The sequence below is a fragment of the Balaenoptera acutorostrata genome, chromosome 3 (assembly GCF_949987535.1).
Source record: "Balaenoptera acutorostrata chromosome 3, mBalAcu1.1, whole genome shotgun sequence".
In the NCBI taxonomy this organism is placed as follows: domain Eukaryota; kingdom Metazoa; phylum Chordata; class Mammalia; order Artiodactyla; family Balaenopteridae; genus Balaenoptera; species Balaenoptera acutorostrata.
In genome coordinates this window covers 26,111,856-26,131,704 of record NC_080066.1, presented here as the reverse complement: position 1 = coordinate 26,131,704, position 19,849 = coordinate 26,111,856, and the positions used below count along the sequence as shown (strand labels likewise).

The following is a 19,849-nucleotide window of genomic DNA, read 5'->3' as shown; positions in this document are numbered from 1 at the left end:
AGTTCACACCATAAGAAGTAGACAGTACAAACCCACTTTAATGATGTGGAAGTTGAGGCACAGAGGATGCCAGACCTGACCCAGGCAGACAAGGAGGAAGTCAGGAAGCTGGGCTTTGACCCGGAATGTTCGTCTCCGACCTGACAGTTACCTTCTGTTTGACCGCACTGCTTTCTCCAGAGGAAGACAACTGAAATCGTGGATGTGCACAGGATCTCGAAAGATGGCCGAGAATAGCAGTTGGGGAAAGGCTTGCACTTAGGAGAGGAACTCGTACAGGAGGAAAAGAGGGAGCGGAACCGAGAGCTGAGACTGTCAGGGAGGAAGGGGCTCCAAGGGGCCCTCACAGGGCTTAGTTAACAGCACTTCAGAGGGAAGGTTCAACGTCAGGAGTAAGTACAGAAGCAGGTGAAAGCTGAGGTGGCACAGTACACCTGTTAAGGTCGGTCGGTGTAAATTAATTCAGCATGCGTGGGACTTGGCGTAAACAGAGACACTTATGTCACTGGAATCTCTTCAAATCAGGCCAGTCTCGAACAGTGAGAACTTTTCAGAAAACTTATCATATCCTTTTGCCCTTGGAGGCGGGGAGAAATTGTCCAAAACTAAAACAAAACAGAACAAAAACCATGCGTGGTTATCAGTAGCTACAAAACCATCCTCTAATTCATCTCTAGGCAAATACAGGACTAAATAGATACATAATTTTTTAAATATGCAAAATAATGCCACACATAGTGTAAAATAGTAACTAGAAGCATATAAAAAATTTCTGTTCACAGTGATAAACTATGTACAGTATGATGCCAGGCATATAAATTTACATGTATGAAGGATAAAGCCTGGAAAGAAATTCATCATCGTGACGCAGTTCATGGTGTGACTAGAGCTATGGGAATACGCAGGCTTTGGGTTTTCTCCAGCAAGCAGGAGCGAGGGTGTGAGTGCTGGAGGGGCTGCAGGATGGAACATTTTCCTCTAGAAGGAAGAATAAAAGGTAGAAACAAGATTTAAAGTGAGGTGAGAAAATTCTAGCTGTTAGATGATCTTAATGAAGTTGGTGACTATCTAACCAAAAAGAAGTAGAGTGGTTTTGGAGAGACAAAGCCCGGGAAGCACTGCTGTATGAGACAGGATGCAGGGAGGGGCCCGCTGGGAATGAGTGGCAGGCTTGCCAGCCACATGGCTGGAAGCAGTGTTCGATGGCCATGTGCTGTCCCTCCTGACGAATGAGGAGTAAGTACACTCGGAATGTTTTGAGGGAACTCGACAGGACGGTGACGTCTGGGAAGCCAAGTTTGTCGTACAGAAGAATAAAGAAGGGAAAAGGAGTTTGACTAAGTATAGTGAAGGCCAGAAAAAGTCTAGGAATAAAGCAACTGAAAATTAACACACAGAAAATCTTTCACAAACTTAGACTTACCTAAATTTAACATTTTTGTGTATTTTTCAGAGTGGATTCAATTGCACATAAAAAGAACTTAATATTGAAATCGTATCAGAGTGCAAATATCATTGAGCTGCTTCATTATCACCAGTGTGACTCCCGATCATCAACAAAAGCTGAGCACCTGAAATGTCTGCTAAACCTGCAAATTCAGCATGTCCACGCCAGGTTTGCCGTCTTCCTTACAGGTAAATTCATAGCCTTAGTTCTAATTTTCATCAACCAGTTAACGCCCAGTGGGTCCACTCTAGAAACGTCCTTCCAAGTGGAGTCATTGGCGGCCAGGAATAAACGCACACGAGGCTGGGGCAGCAGGTATTGTGGGTTTTGTCCTGTTAATAGAAAAAAAAAAAAAAACGTGTACTAGATCTGTTAAGTGTAACCATCTAAGCTTTTAAAAAAGTACTCCAGGAATGAATGAATGCCCATCAGTGGTTTCAGCTCCTGGTTTCAACTCCCTCCCTCCCACCACCACCCATGGAGGGGGCTGGTCCCAGAGCTCCAACCTCATTCCTCACTCGAAACAGGCTTGCTTTTCCCTTCACGTGTATGAGTCTTTTTTTTTCAATAAAAGGGATTTTGCTACTTTTAAAAAATATTAATGAATTTTTTCACCAAAAGTTATTTTTCTTTTTACAGAAAAGCCTGTTGTCTCCAGAGAAGTCTTTGAAAACAGTGGCATCCTTGTTACAGATGTAAATGACTTTATTGAAAATATACAGAAAGTAGCAGCTCCGTTCAGGAGTAGCTATTGGTAAGAACACTTGTGACTCTCTCCCACGTGAGCTGGAACTGACAGCAGATGCTGACATCTGTGTCTGCGGGAAACCAGTTGCTCAAAAACTTTTGTACGTTATACGTCATGCTGTAAATTTAAAGTTTTGTTTATTTAGGGGTGCTGCTGGTTTGGCATAAATGGGACTTTCTCAAGTATCACTAATGAAATAACTAACCTACTTTCTAAATGATGAGTGTTTTCACCTGCAGTCCATCTGCTGCCAGGACGGAAGACAATGTACCCTACATGCGTAGACGTTTTCCCCAGTAGATAGCATCCTATTTATGGAATAGTTCTTGGTTATTTTATTTTAAAGATGGAATTATCAATTTTGTATTTATCCAGGTGATTTAACTGCAGCTTACCTAGACATCGGTGATGCCAACAACAAATTAGTATTTTCCCGTTTCTTTGAAAACCTTGGATTTTTTAAATATGAGAAGACTGTTCTGTGTATCTCCGTTCTACAACTTGGGGGATCATTTTTCTTCATGTTTTACACGTTACCAGAATGTCTGACTTTGTTCACAGCAGCACTGTAGTTTTCTATCAGTTTTGGGTTACAGTGTTCAATATTATTTTTTTAAATTATTTTCATTTTAAGCAGAATACCTTCAAAGCTATTAATTGAAATTAATGATAAAAATAAGAATTTTACAAATGTACTCAATTGTAGCAAAAATAAGTCTATTTTAACCAGTAGCTTTGTTTTTGCACGTTAAGGTCAGAAATGCACATGTAATGCATGTTATAGTCTGTTTTAAAGGTTTTACCACCTGTGTAAAAACTAAAATCTTCAATGGTTTTATCTGCTGTTATTCATGCTACACTACATAAAACATTTTTTTCCTAGATGGTACAAATTTATCAACTGTCATTTTCACTTACTCAGTTTTTGTAAATAGCGCACTACAAAAATCAACCCTCTGAGGAAGAAATAATCATTTATTTATATTAGAAATAATTTCTACAACAATCTTTAAAACTCAAAACCAAGCAAAAAACATTTGTAAGATACATATAGTATCTATTTGGAACAAAGGTTTTTGTAACAACTAATTGGTTTCATTTTTTTTTAATAAAGACAACTAAAAATCATTCAACTGCTTCTGCAATGATTTTATAGCAAATATTAAATTTGTAAGAGAATGTTTTACAGCAGTTTAAATTTTTTAGGCCATTTAGCAGACTAAGTAACTTCCAAAAGAAAAGAATCCTACCACTTACTTACCTCACTTTGGCCTCCATCTGTCAAGCCTCATCCCCGCAGGCCTGCCCGGTGCTTTCCCCTCCCTCGTGCGGTGCCGGGCAGCAGGCTCCAGCAAGAGGACACTTCACGCCTCTCCGCTTGGCCCTTCCAGGGGGTCATGTCAGCCTGCACAGGAACGTCCCTCAGAAGCCATTTATCTGCTTTTATACTCCCCCTACAGAACCGAAACAGAACTTTCCCCTCGTTATGTTCTCAGGAGGAGGAAGACTGACTGAGTTTTAATTATTCTTACCCTAGCTCTTGCTGGTAAGAGCTGATTTTTACCCCAGGAATAAGAATCTAATAGGACCATAACTGTATTTGGTACACTGAATTAATTTGAAACTACTACGGAGAAGGAAAGTAACATTTACAGCGCACCTGCCAGCTGTGCTCCTCCCCTGAAGAGCCTTCCAGCACCCATGAGGCCACCCATTCTGTAACTGAAGGCTTAGCCAGGCCACAGAGGAGCAGGCGCCTCCAGACTGAGCTTCTGCAGAGACTCTGCCCTCATCACCTTTGTGCCCCATTGGCCTGGCACAGAAATGTTAGTTGTTCCAATAAATATGCCGAATGCAGAATATGAAGACATTCTGGTGCTTTCTTCATATTACTAACCCAGCTTGTGCCTCCACCTGCGTTAACGGTTCACAATGTGAAATACTGCAGGAAAAGAGGGGAAAGGCCTGCTGGAATTTTAGATAATCTTATGCAGAGGAAGCAGTTGTTTTCAACCGGGGTGATCTGGGGTTGTCACGCCAGGGAGGTGCATACAACGTGCAGGACAGCCCCCCTTCAACAAAAAATTCTCTGGCCAAAAATGGATAGTGTGAGATTGAGAAAATGAGCTAAAGTAATCACTTGGATAATCGAAGTTATTACCCTAAATCCTTTAACAGAGCACCTACCTTAGTCTATGTTCTTCAAACTCAACTATAAAAGAGAATACAATGTCCTCAATGTAAATGACAGCACATACAGTGAGGCTTGTAACAATCAAGGGGAAAGGAGGTACCACTAAAAACTATGTCTAACTACAATCTGAACTAAATGAAAATACTGGGACTTCCCTCGTGGCGCAGTGGTTAAGAATCCACCTGCCAATGCAGGGGACACGGGTTCAATCCCTGGTCCGGGAAGATCCCACATGCCACAGAGCAACTAAGCCCGTGTGCCACAAATACTGAGCCCATATGCCTAGAGCCCGTGCTCTGCAACAAGAAGCCCACACACCACAATGAAGAGCAGCCCCCGCTCACCACAACTAGAGAAAGGCCGTGAACAGCAAGGAAGACCCAACACAGCCAAAAATAAAATTAAATTATTAAATAAATAAATATATTAAAGCACCCATTCCACCTGACGTCACTTACTGATGGGAATGAATCCTTGTTCTAAACCACTACTAAGGATATCTAAGAGAGTCTAATAATTATATTGTATCAAGAAGTAATTCGGGGTCTACTCACAGTAAAGCCAGATGATGGCGCTCCACCATCCACTAAGGTCTTCAGCACTCTTCCCCAGCATCCGTTTTCTGCTCTAGTGAAGGAAATGAGCAGCTGTGTCAAGGCCAGTACAATACTTACTAGCTCTAAATTGTCAGGACACAAAAGACCAACAAGAGGGAGCTGGTTTCCAGAGTTTGGCTTTATTTTGCAGTACAGAAATCATTTGGAGCCATTGTGAGACAGACATCACTGAAGCAGAGGCTCTGTCAAATCAATACTGCGTTGCAGCAGCTTGGTCCATTGAAGAAGCCACACCTGGGATACAAAAGAAGCTTCTACATTTACCTGCTTTATGATGGTTTCCTTCCCCTCTGCTCTCATCAAATTTATTAGATTAAAACACCGCACACAGGCTTCCTCCAAAATGACTCTCAAAGTCTGGAGTTTGGTTAGAATTGGAGGCCCACATAAACCAAGCTTGTGGCTATGCTTCCTGGGCACTGTTGTAACACTTGATGTAAATGTAAAGGGGTGGGGAGGAGTGAGGGATGCTGTCCCCAACGATGGAACATTCGATTCCGTATCTCCTTAACATCAAGAGGACAGATGGCACGCAAACTGTACTGACCCGGCTCTTGAGCAGCCAGAAGCTCATAACTGCAAAGGCTACACTGATTAAAAGATACAAATACTGTATCAAGTTCTCTGTATCAGTATCACAATGTTTTAAAACTGATCCTTCACTAGAAAAAACAAGCCAGTATTGGTTAAATTGAACAGAATGTGGGAACCTGCCAATTCTGAAGAACCACTCCATGAAAACAAGTTAATACATGATATTAGAAAGGGGAGGAATATTTACTGGTACAGTGCTCTGCAATCTCTCAGCTTTGATTACAAAAGCAGGCCTTACAATATTGATTTCATACAATATGCATCATTTGCCAAATTTTAAGTTTGTCCTAATTAGATGATAACATGTACTGCTGTTAGTCTTCCCCATAGATGTCATTTTTCTTGCGCTTCATTTCCTCAAAGTCAAACTCGGATCCCATCATCCTCTTATAGATGTCCTTAATGTCATCACAGGTTGTCTCAAAGTGAGTTGTCGCATCATATGTACGGGATATAAAGATCTGGAAATGAAAGTCACAAAGACTTAAGACTATTTAGTGATGTCTCCCAATAAAGCCTGGTAATTACCCTTTTCAGATTGCCACTCACCTGGCTTTCTGTTCCCAAATCTTTTGGTACAAGGAGGTCACTGATGCTTACGAATCTGGAGGGGAAAAAGAATTAAGTAAGCAGGGAAGTTGACATGCCCACTCACTGCTTTGCCTGAAATTCAAAACGCAGGCTGGTAAGAGATGACGGCTACTCTCATTGTTCTCATGGGGTTCTGCTCACCGTGGAGCCAAAGGCAATCCTGGGTTTGAGCTGCTATAAATGAACGCATCACTTACTTCTGCTCAATTGGTTCCAAGAGTTCCAGAGCTGGTCTGATTTCTTTCTCGGGCTCCTTGGTCTCCACGGTTGTGCTGGCGATGGCAATGTACTTGCCCTGTGCGGCCACGTTGTGTGCGAAGGAGATCATGCAGACATAGATATCTGCAAGCAAGCAAAGCCACCTCACTGCCAGGGTCTTTAAACCTTGGGCCTGTGTGTGCACTCAGTTTCACCCATACTTCATTGAGGTGTGAGTTAAAATTACTTGGAACAGACTGGATCTTCTAAGCTTAAGTTCTATATGGAGACAAACAAGGTCATACATAAAATATACAAATATTCAGCAACTCATAGCCTACTGGAGATGAAGGATTTATGTGGCAGTGAACGGTGGATGGGGTGATGACATTCTCTACCCAGATGTCACAGCTCACTGTGGAAACCTGTCTTCCTCTCTGAAGCCTGCATTTAGAAAGGTTTTGAATAGCTAAGATAGGATTTATTTAACTACTGATTTCTCATTTTTTAAGCAATATAAAATTGCAAACACAATAAGCTATTCTTGAGTTGGCATAAGCTCATAATAATTCCATAGATTCTACTTGTCTGTATACCACTAAGTAACTACATAATTTCCAATATAGAAGATAATTACTGGGCTCCATTTACTCTTTTTAGACTCTCCCAGACCCTGAGATCTACTTGGGAACACTTGAAAGATTACTTTAGTCTGTGTCTCTTAGTTCTCGTAAGATTCTTCTGTGATTTCGTTTCTTACATGGAAAAAAAAATTAAAAGCTTTAGGGCTTCTAACTGAAAGGAAGATGGGAAAAGCTAGTGGATGAAAACTGGTTAAAGCAAACAGATTAGGAATTACAATTTCAGAGCTAAGTCCTTATCTTTTTTTTTTTTAATTTATTATTTATTTTTGTCTGCGTTGGGTCTTCATTGTTGCACGCGGGCTTTCTCTATCTGTGGCGAGCAGGGGCTACTCTTCGCTGCAGTTCACAGGCTTCTCATTGTGGTGGCTTCTCTTGTTGCAGAGCACGGGCTCTAGGTGCGTGGGCTGCAGTAGTTGCAGAGCGTAGGCTCAGCAGTTGCGGCTCACGGGCTCTAGAGTGCAGACTCAGTAATTGTGGCGCACGGGCTTAGTTGCTCCATGGCATGTGGGATCTTCCCAGACCAGGGATCAAACCCGTGTCCCCTGCATTGGCAGGCGGATTCTTAACCAGTGCGCCACCAGGGAAGTCCTGCTAAGTCCTGATCTCAATCAGAGAACTCAAAGTTGTTTTCTAGCACACTGCTAAAATCAAATACAAGTATTAAGTTGACAAATCATGACATAAAAGCAGTGCTGTCATCAGCTCAAAGTAACAGTGAAATTAGGTCAACTAATAAGCATAAACCTCCACAAGCACACAGTGTTCAAACCAGGCAAGACTGCCTGCTCATCCAGTCCAGCCTCTCAGTTCTACAGAGGAAGAAATGGAGGCCCAAAGAGGGAGGTACAAGTCCAAGGCGGGGCTCCTAGGCAAACGTTTCCATTTCAAAGTGATGACTTAGGATCTCTATGAGCTAAAAGGGATACATCACATTTTATTTTCCATATGTAAACTAAAGTCTCTTCACTATAACAGAGCAGATAAAATTTGGAATTTCTACAAACATCTGCTTATCTTCAAAACTGACCTGATTTCCGATTGACTTGGTTCTGTGGAATAATGATCTGGCAGGAGTTGGCATCGTTGGTGTTCTTGATGGGGTGGCTGAGGATACAGATGACCCTGATCACCTGGCCCACTTTTTCGACTCGATCTTTCACGTAGCTGGGATCACAGATGAGCTGCTTACAGCGAGCAATCTGTAACAAAACATTAAAGACTTTCTAATGGGTATAATGATGCCATCGTCCTTGAACATCGCCTGTTATCTTCATCAAGTTAACTGTAGATAATTAGTGAATTATAGATAACTATTAAAACTAGCTTTGCCAACAATCCCTATAAATTCTCCTGGAGCAAATCTATTAATTCTAAATCTTATTCAAATATTAGGAAAAGTGTGTTGCATGGTTTTCAGTGTGTTTCATCGTTTTAAAACACATAAGTTTTAAAACTGGGCAGAAGAGGGTTCAAATCCTGGCTCTACCCAACCTCAAAGAGGTTGTTAGGATTAAATGAAACAGTGTGTTTAAGGAATGTCATTATATGTGAATGGACCCAGTGAAAAGTAAATGGTCTATAAATAGTTCTAATATTAGAAACAGACCATGATCTCTCCTTTTAAGACTATACTTACTAAGTAAAACTTAAGTTGCAAGATAAATTATGTATTATTATATTATAGTCTTCCTCTTTATATCAAAGCCCTGAAATGTCCTAAGAGGAAGCAGTTGTCTGAAGCAAAGAAAAATGGAATGAATAAAAAGAACTTTGAGATATCAGATTAAGACGTTTATCCCTATTCCTAAACATCTATTATGTGTATGCTGGAAGCACAAGATAGTTACAAAAGACCTCCAACAATAAAGGGTCAGATGGCCAGCTAGTGAGTATAGATTATATGGTCTGAACACATAGAATACCATCAGGAATCCCAAAATATTTTTTTAAACATAGTTTTTCAGTTTCTTTTTTGAACAGTTCCATTTGTAACAGCTGATGGCTCCTGAAATACGGTCTGGCTTGCAGACCAACAGCACTGGCACCATCTGAGAGCCTGCAAGAAAATGCAGACCCACCACAGACCTCCTGAATAAGAAACATGTACTTTGACAAAATTAACAATTTACATTCAATTCAAATTTGAGAAACACTGCTCAAAACTCCACCTGGCCAGTTCCTTGGCTAAACCCCAAATAAAATAATGTTAATAGTAATGATTATTAACATTATTAATACTTAATAATTTATTAAGTAATAATAAATTAAATAATAAAATAGTATTGGCCAAGCCCCAATTCAACCAATAAGTTATAAGTGGTACATATAAAGCTAAATTTAAATGAAAATTTGGGGGACAGGCACCAACCCACACTATATATATAATACTTACCATTTAGAGCTCATTCATAATTTCTATTTTAGTCTTAAGCAACAATCAACACAACAGAAAATATTAAACATTACCTATAATTAGTTTTCAGTCATTATGAATACCAAGTTACCATAAAGAAAACATACATGGTGTGAAATCTAGGATCGATGTTCATACCAAATTCAGTACTTATTAAACAATAAAATTTTCTTTACAAGAATATAATATTTCTTAAATTGTAAAAGCTACTTACCTCTCCTTCAGATTTTACACCAATCACTTTTCCATTTTGCATAATGATTTCTTCAATTGGTTTATTCAGCATGTAGGTACCTCCATAAATAGCACTTAGCCTAGAAAAGTATTTAAAGTACAATTAGTGATTATAATTGTAATTATAATCAATCAGTAATTTATAATTATTTCAACTACTAAATTCTTCTCTCTTAGATTTTAATGAGTTACAGGAAACATGTATTTGTTCAATTTCCTTCCAGAAGGCATTAGTTTAAGTCATAAAAGCATCAATTTTAAAACAGTCAAAACCATATAATGATGTCTCACATTCGTAGTTATGAATATCAAGTGCAAACAAACAAACCACACTGACCAATAATGGAAGAACAGCTTGTAAGTCTAATCCTCCTGCATATTAAAAATTAAGACTCTGAACAACCAAAAATCTATCCGGAAGCACACTGGACAGTGAGTAAAAGCAGGCAGAAACTAGACAAGAGACTTGAAGGAAGCAACTGGATGAGATCTTCATGCGGTTTGTATGGCTCTTCCCCTGACAGAATGACCTACCCAGTCCTTGTAACATGGGACAGCTAGAACAGAAGCAAAAAACCCACAGTCTTACTGATTTAAGGTGCCATAAGGTAGAGTTTGGGGCTGTATGAGGAGATAAAAATTGTGGGAGAAAATCTTCCAAAATGGGGAGCAACCAAATTATAAAATGTCTTCAAATCCTTAACTAACTCCAGAAATGCTTGTACACAGGAGAGAGACTCCAAGGAACCCAGCAAAAAGCAAAAGCTAAAAGGCAAAATGACCTGAGGAGAAACTACAGCTACAGGCCTTAAGGACAAGTAAGTTTGAAGTTTGAAACTGCCATATTAGAGGAACTTGGTACATACCTTGGGCTTTCCAGTGAAACCCCAGAAGACCACACTTCACTAAGGATTCAGCCAAAGACAAAAGACCCCCCACCTACAAAGTATAAAATCAAGTCTCCAAAAGTTCAAGGTGAACGGCCAATAATTTAACTGCCAACTCAAAACTAATATCAACACTCATCACAGAAAGAATCCAGCATCTCTACAATATACCAATCAGTATGTCCAATATACAATCAAAAATTACTGGAAAAAAAAAAAAAAAAATTACTGGACACATGGAAAAAAAGAAAATGGAAAAAAGTAAAGAGGAAGAGCAATCAAAACAAACATGCCCAGATTACTGATGCTAAAATACGCAGGGAGTTAAATGCAGCTACTACGAATATATACAAGGACAAACATCCTTGTTCAAAGATTTATGTTCAAGAATGTTATAGGGGAGAAGTCAAGAGGGCGATGTGGGAAGACACGGAGTTAGCATCTCCCCACAACTAGGGCGGCTGCCAGCCTCTGGTGGGGGACTCTGACCCACAGGAGACAGGAGGAACCCCATAATGAACCAGTAGGACATAAGGGGACAGAGGGAGGGAGGAGAAGTGGAGGCCAGACAAGATGGGCGCCCCTGAGGCTGGGGAGATCAGGAGACGCAGGTGGGAGGGAGTCTCCAGGAAGAGCGGGAGAGCAGCGGAGGGCGATTGCCCCACCCACTCGGGCACGGGGAGCCTGCTGAGCTCCCAAGCCGGTTCCCCCACCTCCAAAGCACCATCCAGGCCACATGTGTCCTGGGGGGCACAGAAAGGAGGCCGAGGGGAGTACATGAGAGGCAAGCGGGAGGGGCCCTCCGGAGGAGTGGGTGAGGAGCAGAGGGTTACTGTCACCCCGCGCACTCAGGCACGGGGAGCCTGCTGAGCTCCCAGGCCGACTACCCGCCCTCCAAAGCCCCCTCCAGGTCACATGGGTCCTTGGGGGCATAGGAAGGAAGCCGAGGGGAGAAGGGGAGAGGCACACAGGAGGGGCCCTCCAGGAGGAGCAGAGGGCCAATGCCCCGCCCACTCAGGCACAGGGAGCCTGCTGGGCTCCCAGGTGAGGTCCCCTGCCTTCTGAGACCAGGGGTGGGGGGCACGCCTGGGCCCCTTCTGTTCCTTGAGCCTAAGCCCCACCCCTCACAGCCTCCAGTGCCTTTTCCAGCCCTGTGGGTCCTGAGCATTGGCCCCGCCTACCACCCAAACCTTGCCCTTGTTTAGGCCCCTGCTCTCCACAGCCAAGGCCCTTCCACCTCTGGCTTTTTTTTTTTTTCCCCTCCTCTTTTTTACTATTGTGGTACTGATGTACCTTCTGGTTGTTGATTCATCTATATTTTTATTTTTACATTCTTTCTAATACATCTGTTAGTTTCCTAGTCTAATTTTACTTTTTACTTTGTTATTCTTTTTTTTTTTTGCCACCCCACGCGGCTTGCAGGATCTTGATTCCTTGATTCGTGAGCCAGGGGTCGGGTGGAAGCTCCTGTGGTGGGAGCTCTGAGTCCGAACCACTGGACTAACAGAGACCCTCAGGCCCCAGGGAATATTCATCGGAGTGAGGTCTCACAGAGTTCCTCATCTCAGCACCAAGACCCAGCTCTACCCAACAGCCTACAAACTCCAGTGTTGGAAGCTTCCGGCCAAACAACTAGTAAAACAGGAACATAATCCCACTAACAAAAAATTTTAAAGAAAGGGAGATGGCAAAAAAATATGTCACAGATGAAGAAGCAAGGTAAAAACCTACAAGACCAAATAAATAAAGAGGAAATAAGCAATCTACCTGAAAATAATTCAGAGTAACGATAGTAAAGATGATCCAGAATCTCAGAAATAAAATGGAAGCACAGATTGAGAAAATACAAGAAATGTTTAACAAAGATCTAGAAGAACTAGGGCTTCCCTGGTGGCGCAGTGGTTGAGAATCTGCCTGCCAATGCAGGGGACACGGGTTCGAGCCCTGGTCTGGGAAGATCCCACATGCCGCGGAGCAACTGGGCCCGTGAGTCACAATTACTGAGCCTGCGCGTTTGGAGCCTGTGCTCCGCAACAAGAGAGGCCGCGATAGTGAGAGGCCCGCGCACCGCGATGAAGAGTGGCCCCCGCTTGCCACAACTAGAGAAAGCCCTCACACAGAAACGAAGACCCAACACAGCCATAAATAAATAAATAAAAATTAAAAAAAAAAAGTAACATCTTTAAAAAAAAAAAAAAAAAAAAAAAGATCTAGAAGAACTAAAGAACAAACTAACAGAGATGAACAACACAATAACTGAAATGAAAAATACACTAGAAGGAATCAATAACAGAATAACTGAGGCAGAAGAATGAATAAGTGACCTGGAAGACAATGGTGGAAATAAATGCCAAGGAGCAGAATAAGGAAAAAAGAATGAAAAGAATTGAGGACAATCTCAGAGACCTCTGGGACAACACTAAATGCACCAACATTCGAATTATAGGGGTCCCAGAAAAAGAAGAGAAAAACAAAGGGTCTGAGAATATATTTGAAGAGATTATAGTGGAAAACTTCCCTAACATGGGAAAGGAAACAGTCAAGTCCAGGAAGCACAGAGTCCCATACAGGATAAACCCTCAGAAAAACACACCAAGACACATATTAATCAAACGAACAAAAATTAAATTCAAAGAAAAAATATTAAAAGCAGCAATGGAAAAACAAAAAATAACATACAAAGGAATTCCCATAAGGTTATCAGCTGATTTTTCAGCAGAAACTCTGCAGGCCAGAAGGGAGTGGCAGGATATACTTAGAGTGATGAAAGAGAAAAACTTACAACCAAGATTACTCTACCCAGCAAGGATCTCATTTAGATTTGATGGAGAAGTCAAAAGCTTTTCAGACTAGCAAAAGCTAAGAGAATTCAGCACCACCAAACCAGCTTTACAACAAATGCTAAAGGAACTTCTCAAAGCGGGAAACACAAGAGAAGAAAAGACCCACAAAAACAAACCCAAAACAATTAAGAAAATGGTAATAGGAACATACATATCGATAATAACCTTGAATGTAAATGGATTAAATGCCCCAACCAAAAGACACAGATTGGCTCAATGGATACAAAAACAAGACCCATATATATGCTGTCTATAAGAGACCCACTTCAGACCTAGGGACACATACAGACTGAAAGCGAAGGGATGGAAAAAGATATTCCACGCAAATGGAAATCAAAAGAAAACTGTAGTAGCAATACTCGGTATCAGATAAAATAGACTTTAAAATAAAGACTGTTACAAGAGATAAGGAGGGACACTACATAATGATCAAAGGATCAATCCAAGAAGAAGATATAACAATTATAAATATTTATGCACCCAACATAGGAGCACCTCAATACATAAGGCAAATACTAACAACCATGAAAGGAGAAATCGACAGTAACACAACAACAGTAGGGGACTTTAACAACCCACTTACAAATGGACAGATCATCCAAAATGAAAATAAATAAGGAAACACAAGCTTTAAATGACACAACAGACCAGATAGACTTAATTGATATTTATAGAACATTCCATCCAAAAGTGGCAGAATACACTTTCTTCTCAAGTGCACATGCAACATTCTCCAAGATAGATCACATCTTGGGTCACAAATCAAGCCACAGAAAATTTAAGAAAACTGAAATCGTATCAAGCATCTTTTCTGACCACAATGCTACTGGAAATCAATTATAGGAAAAAAACTGTAAAAAACACAAATACATGGAGGCTAAACAGTACACTACTACATAACCAAGAGATCACTGAAGAAATCAAAGAAGAAATAAAAAGACACATAGAAACAAATGACAACGAAAACACGATCACCCAAAACCTATGGGACACAGCAAAAGGAGTTCTAAGAGGGAAGTTTATAGCAATTCAATCTCACCTCAAGAAACAAGAAAAATCTCAAATAAACAATCTAACCCTACACTTAAAACAACTAGGGAAAGAAGAACAAAGAAAACCCAAAGTCAGTAGAAGGAAAGAAATCATAAAGATCGGAGCAGAAATAAATGAAATAGAAACGAAAAAACAATAGCAAATATCAATAAAACTAAAAGCTGGTTCTTTGAGAGGATAAACAAAATTGATAAACCCTTAGCCAGACTCATCAAGAAAAAAAGGGAGAAGACGCAAATCAATAAAATTAGAAATGAAAAAGGAGAAATCACACAACTGACACGGCAGAAATACACAGGATTATAAGAGACTACTACAAACAACTATATGTAAATAAAATGGACAACCACGAAGAAATGGACAAATTCTTGGAGAGGTACAGTTTTCCAAGACTGAACCAGGAAGAATAAGAAAATATAAACAGACCTATCACAAGTAATGAAATTGAAACCGTAATTAAAAATCTTCCAACAAACAAAAGTCCAGGACCAGATGGATTCACAGGTGGATACTATCAATCATTTAGAGAAGAGCTAACACCAATCCTTCTCAAACTCTTCCAAAAAACTGCAGATGGAGAAACACTCCCAAATTCATTCTACGAAGCCACCATCACCCTGATACCAAAACCAGAAAAAGATATCACAAAAGAAAACTACAGGCCAATATCACTGATGAACATAGATGCAAAAATCCTCAACAAAATACTAGCAAACAGAATCCAACAGCACATTAAAAGGATCATACACCATGATCAAGTGGGTTTTATCCCAGGGATGCAAGGATTCTTCAATATACACAAATCAATCAAGGTGATACACGACATTAACAAATTAAGGAATAAAAACCATATGATCATCTCAAAAGATGCAGAAAAAGCCTTTGACAAAATTCAACACCCATTTATGATCAAAACTCTCCAGAAAATGGGCATAGAGGGAACCTACTTCAACATAATAAAGGCCATATATGACAAACCCTCAGCAAGCATCATACTCAATGGTGAAAAACTGAAAGCATTTCCACTAGGATCAGGAACACGACAAGGATGTCCACTCTTGCCACTCTTATTCAACATAGTTTTGGAAGTCCAAGCCACAGCAATCAGAGAAGAAAAAGAAACAAAAGGAATACAAATAGGAAAAGAAGAAGTAAAACTATCACTATTTGCCAATGACATGATACTATACATAGAAAATCCTAAAGATGCCACCAGAAAACTATTAGAACTAATCAATGAATTTGGTAAGGCTGCAGGATACAAAATTAATGCACAGAAATCTCTGGCATTCCTATACACCAACAACGAAAAATCATAAAGAGAAATTAAGGAAACATTCCCATTTACCACTGCAACAAAAAGAATAAAATACCTAGGAATAAACCTGCCTAAGGAGGCGAAAGACTTGTACTCAGAAAACTATAAAACACTGATGAAAGAAATCAAAGATGACACAAACAGATGGAGAAACATACCATGTTCTTGGATTGGAACAATCAATACTGTGAAAATGACTATACTACCCAAAGCAATCTACAGTTTCAATGCAATCCCTATCAAACTACCAATGGCATTCTTCACAGAATTAGAACAAAAAATCTTACAAATCATATGGAAACACAAAAGACCCCAAATAGCCAAAGCAATCTTGAGAAAGAAAATGGAGTTGGAGGAATCAGGGTCCCCGACCTCAAACTATACCACAAAGCTACAATAATCTAGACAGTATGGTACTGGCACAGAAACAGAAATATAGATCAATCGTACAGGATAGAATGCCCAGAGATAAACCCACGCACATATCGGCACCTAATTTACGACAAGGGAGGCAAGAACATACAATGGAGAAAAGACAGCCTCTTCAATAAGTGGTGTTGGGAAAACTGGACAGCTACATGTAAAAGAATGAAATTAGAACACTACCTGACACCATACAGAAAAATAAACTCCAAATGGATTAAAGACTTAAATGTAAGACCAGACACTATAAAACTTTTAGAGGAAAACATAGGAAAAACACTCTGACATAAACCACAGCAACATCTATGTTTTTGACCCACCTCCTAGAGTAACAGAAATAAAAACAAAAATAAACAAATGGGGGGCTTCACTGGTTGAGAATCCGCCTGCCAATGCAGAGGACACAGGTTCGAGCCCTGGTCTGGGAAGATCCCACATGCCGCGGAGCAACTAGGCCCGTGAGCCACAACTACTGAGCCTGCGCGTCTGGAGCCTGTGCTCCACAACAAGAGAGGCCGCGATAGTGAGAGGCCCACGCACTGCGATGAAGAGTGGCCCCCGCTTGCCACAACTAGAGAAAGCCCTCGTACAGAAACGAAGACCCAACACAGCCAAAAATAAATAAACAAACAAATGTGGTGTTTAAAAAAAAAAGAAAAGAAATAAATAAACAAATGGGACTTAATTAAACTTAAAAGCTTTTGAACAGCAAAGGAAACCGTAAACAAGACAAAAAGACAACTCTCAGAATAGGAGAAAATATTTGCAAATGAAACAAACGGCAAAGGATTAATCTTCAAAATATACAAACAGCTCATGGAGCTCAATATCGAAAAAACAAACAATCCAGTTAAAAAATGGGCAAAAGACCTAAATAGACATTTCACCAAGGAAGACATACAGATGGCCAAGAGGCACATGAAAAGATGCTCAACATCACTAATTATTAGAGAAATGCAAATCAAAACTAAAATGAGGTATCACCTCACACCAGACATAATGGCCATTATCAAAAAAGCTAGAAACAATAAATGCTGGAAAGGGTGTGGTGAAAAGGGAACCCTCCTACACTGTTGGTGGGAATGTAAATTGATACAACCTCTATGGGAAAGAGTATGGAGGTTCCTTAAAAAACTAAAAATAGAACTACCATATGACCCAGCAATCCCACTAATGGGCATATACCGTGAGAAAACCATAATTCAGAAAGAGACATGCACCACAATGTTCACTGCAGCACTATTTACAATAGCCAGGGCATGGAACCAACTTAAATGTCCATCAACAAATAAATGGATAAAGAAGATGTGGCACATATATACAATGGAATATTACTCAGCCACAAAAAGAAACGAAATTGGGCTTCCCTGGTGGCACAGTGGTTGAGAATTTGCCTGCTAATGCAGGGGACACGGGTTCAAGCCCTGGTCGGGGAGGATCCCACATGCCGCGGAGCAACTAGGCCCATGAGCCACAACTACTGAGCCTGTGCATCTGGAGCCTGTGCTCCGCAACAAGAGAGGCCGCGATAGTGAGAGGCCCGTGCACCGCGATGAAGAGTGGCCCCCACTTGCCACAACTAGAGAAAGCCCTCGCACAGAAACAAAGACCCAACACAGCCAAAAATAAATTAATTAATTAATTTAAAAAAAAAAAAGAAATTGAGTTATTTGTAGTGAGGTGGATGGACCCAGAGTCTGTCATACAGAGTGAAGTAAGTCAGAAAGAGAAAAACAAATACTGTATGCTAACGCATATATATGGAATCAAAAAAAAAAAAGGTACTGATGAACCTAGTTGCAGGGCAGGAATAAAGAGGCAGACATGGAGAATGGACTTGATGACATGGGGTCGGAGGGTGAAGCTGGGGCTAAGTGAGAGTAGCATCGACATATATACACTACCGAATGTAAAATAGTTAGCTGGTGGGAAGCAACAGCATAACACAGGGAGATCGGCTCGGTGCTTTGCTATGACCTAGAGGGGTGGGATAGGGAGGATGGGAGGGAGACTCAAGAGGGAGGGGATACGGGGACATGTGTATGCATATGGCTGATTCGCTTTGTTGTTCAAAAGAAACTAACACAGTATTGTGAAGCAATTATACTCCAATAAAGATCTATTAAAAAAAAAAGAACGTTATACATTCGTGAAAGTCAAAATGAATAAACAGAAAATCTCACCAAAAAAATGAAAACTATATTTAAAAAATGGAAATTCTAGATCAATTGAAAAAATATTTTTTAAAAAATTAAAACTCACTGAATGTGATTAACAGCTTATTGGAAGTAACAGAAAAAGGAACTAGTGAACTTAAATGAACACGCATTACCCAATATGAAACATAAACAGATAAACAAAATGAACAAAAAAATGAGCAGAGCCTCAGTGACCTATGGCAGCGGTCCCCAACCTTTTTGGCACCAGGGACCGGTTTCATGGAAGACAGTGTTTCCACAGACCAGGGGCAGGGGGGGCGGGGGCAGAGTTTGTTCAGGTGGTAATGCGAGTGATGGGGGGGATGGTTCAGGCGGTAACGCGAGCAATGGGGAGCAGCAGATGAAGCTTCGCTCGCTCACCCGCCACTCACCTCCTGCTGTGCGGCCTGGTTCCTAACAGGCTGAGGACCTTTATCAGGGGTTGGAGACCCCTATACTATGGAATAATACCAAGTATCTAACATACAAGCAATCGGTGTCCCAGAGGACAAGAGAGAAAATGGGACATAATATCTGAAGAGGATAATGACTTTAAAATTCCCAGCTTGAGCTAAAAAATTGACTTACACATCCAAGCAGTTCAGCAAATCCCAAGCAAAACCACACCTAGGCAAATCCTAGTTATACTCCCAAAAACACAAAGAAAATCTTGAAAGCAACCAGAAGAACAAAAAACAAACAAAAAACAAAAACAGAGAAACAACTATTTATTACAGTTGACAGCTAACTTCTCATAAACAAAGCAGGCCACAAGTGAAGGTAACAACAGCTATAAAGTGAATAAAAAAAATCTTAAGCCAACAAAAGTCCTTCAAAAATGAGGGTGACGTAACACTTTCAGATAAACAAAAGCTGAGAGATCATCAACAATAACTACAAGAATGCCAATGAAAAGCTGAAGAGAAATGACAACAGATGGAAACAAGGATTTATAAGAAAAAATGAATAGCATCAAAAATGGTAAAAATGTGGACAAATCATTACATTTTTCCTTCCCTTCATTTCTTTAAACTGACTGTTTAATGCAGAAATTCTAATGTTGTACTGTGGGGTTTAATAAAGTATGTAGACATAAAATATAGGCAACAACAGCACAAAGGAGAATAGTAAATGGGATGAAATTGTTGCAAAGTTCTTACAGTTTATGTAAAGAAGGACAGTATTAACTCCAAATAACTGTGATAAATGAAGGATGATATTATAATTTATGGAGTGAGCACTAAAAAATTAGAAATGAAAAGGCACAGCTAAAAATTAAGCAATTAAGATGAAAATATTTGATTAATTCCAAAAAAGTAGAGGAACCTGGGGGGGGGGGAGGGAACAGCAAAACAACAGATCTAATCCCAACCATATCAATAATTATATTAAAAATAAATGACTAAAAAATTTCATTAAAAGGCCAAGGTTGTCACATTGGATAAAA

The 19,849-nt window shown here is 40.2% G+C and overlaps 2 protein-coding genes across 7 annotated transcripts in view; one reads left to right on the top strand and one right to left on the bottom strand.

Moving 5' to 3' along the window:
- TASOR2 (transcription activation suppressor family member 2) overlaps nt 1–3,323 on the top strand; it is a 69,357-nt gene extending 66,034 nt beyond the window's left edge. For 5 of the 6 annotated variants that reach the window (XM_057544127.1, XM_007167445.2, XM_057544128.1 and 2 more), the window contains 2 exons: nt 1,454–1,635; nt 2,087–3,323. In XM_057544127.1, the coding sequence (XP_057400110.1) occupies nt 1,454–1,635; nt 2,087–2,205 (301 nt within the window). In that variant the 3' untranslated portion in view covers nt 2,206–3,323. The remainder of the gene's footprint in view (nt 1–1,453; nt 1,636–2,086) is intronic. The other variant, XM_057544125.1, reaches the window with a different exon arrangement.
- A 1,783-nt stretch (nt 3,324–5,106) lies between these two features.
- GDI2 (GDP dissociation inhibitor 2) overlaps nt 5,107–19,849 on the bottom strand; it is a 46,043-nt gene continuing 31,300 nt past the window's right edge. The window contains exons 7-11 of the mRNA XM_007167444.2: nt 9,661–9,760; nt 8,061–8,232; nt 6,389–6,533; nt 6,150–6,204; nt 5,107–6,061 (exon numbers count right to left, since the gene is read on the bottom strand). Of these exons, the coding sequence (XP_007167506.1) occupies nt 5,915–6,061; nt 6,150–6,204; nt 6,389–6,533; nt 8,061–8,232; nt 9,661–9,760 (619 nt within the window). The 3' untranslated portion in view covers nt 5,107–5,914. The remainder of the gene's footprint in view (nt 6,062–6,149; nt 6,205–6,388; nt 6,534–8,060; nt 8,233–9,660; nt 9,761–19,849) is intronic.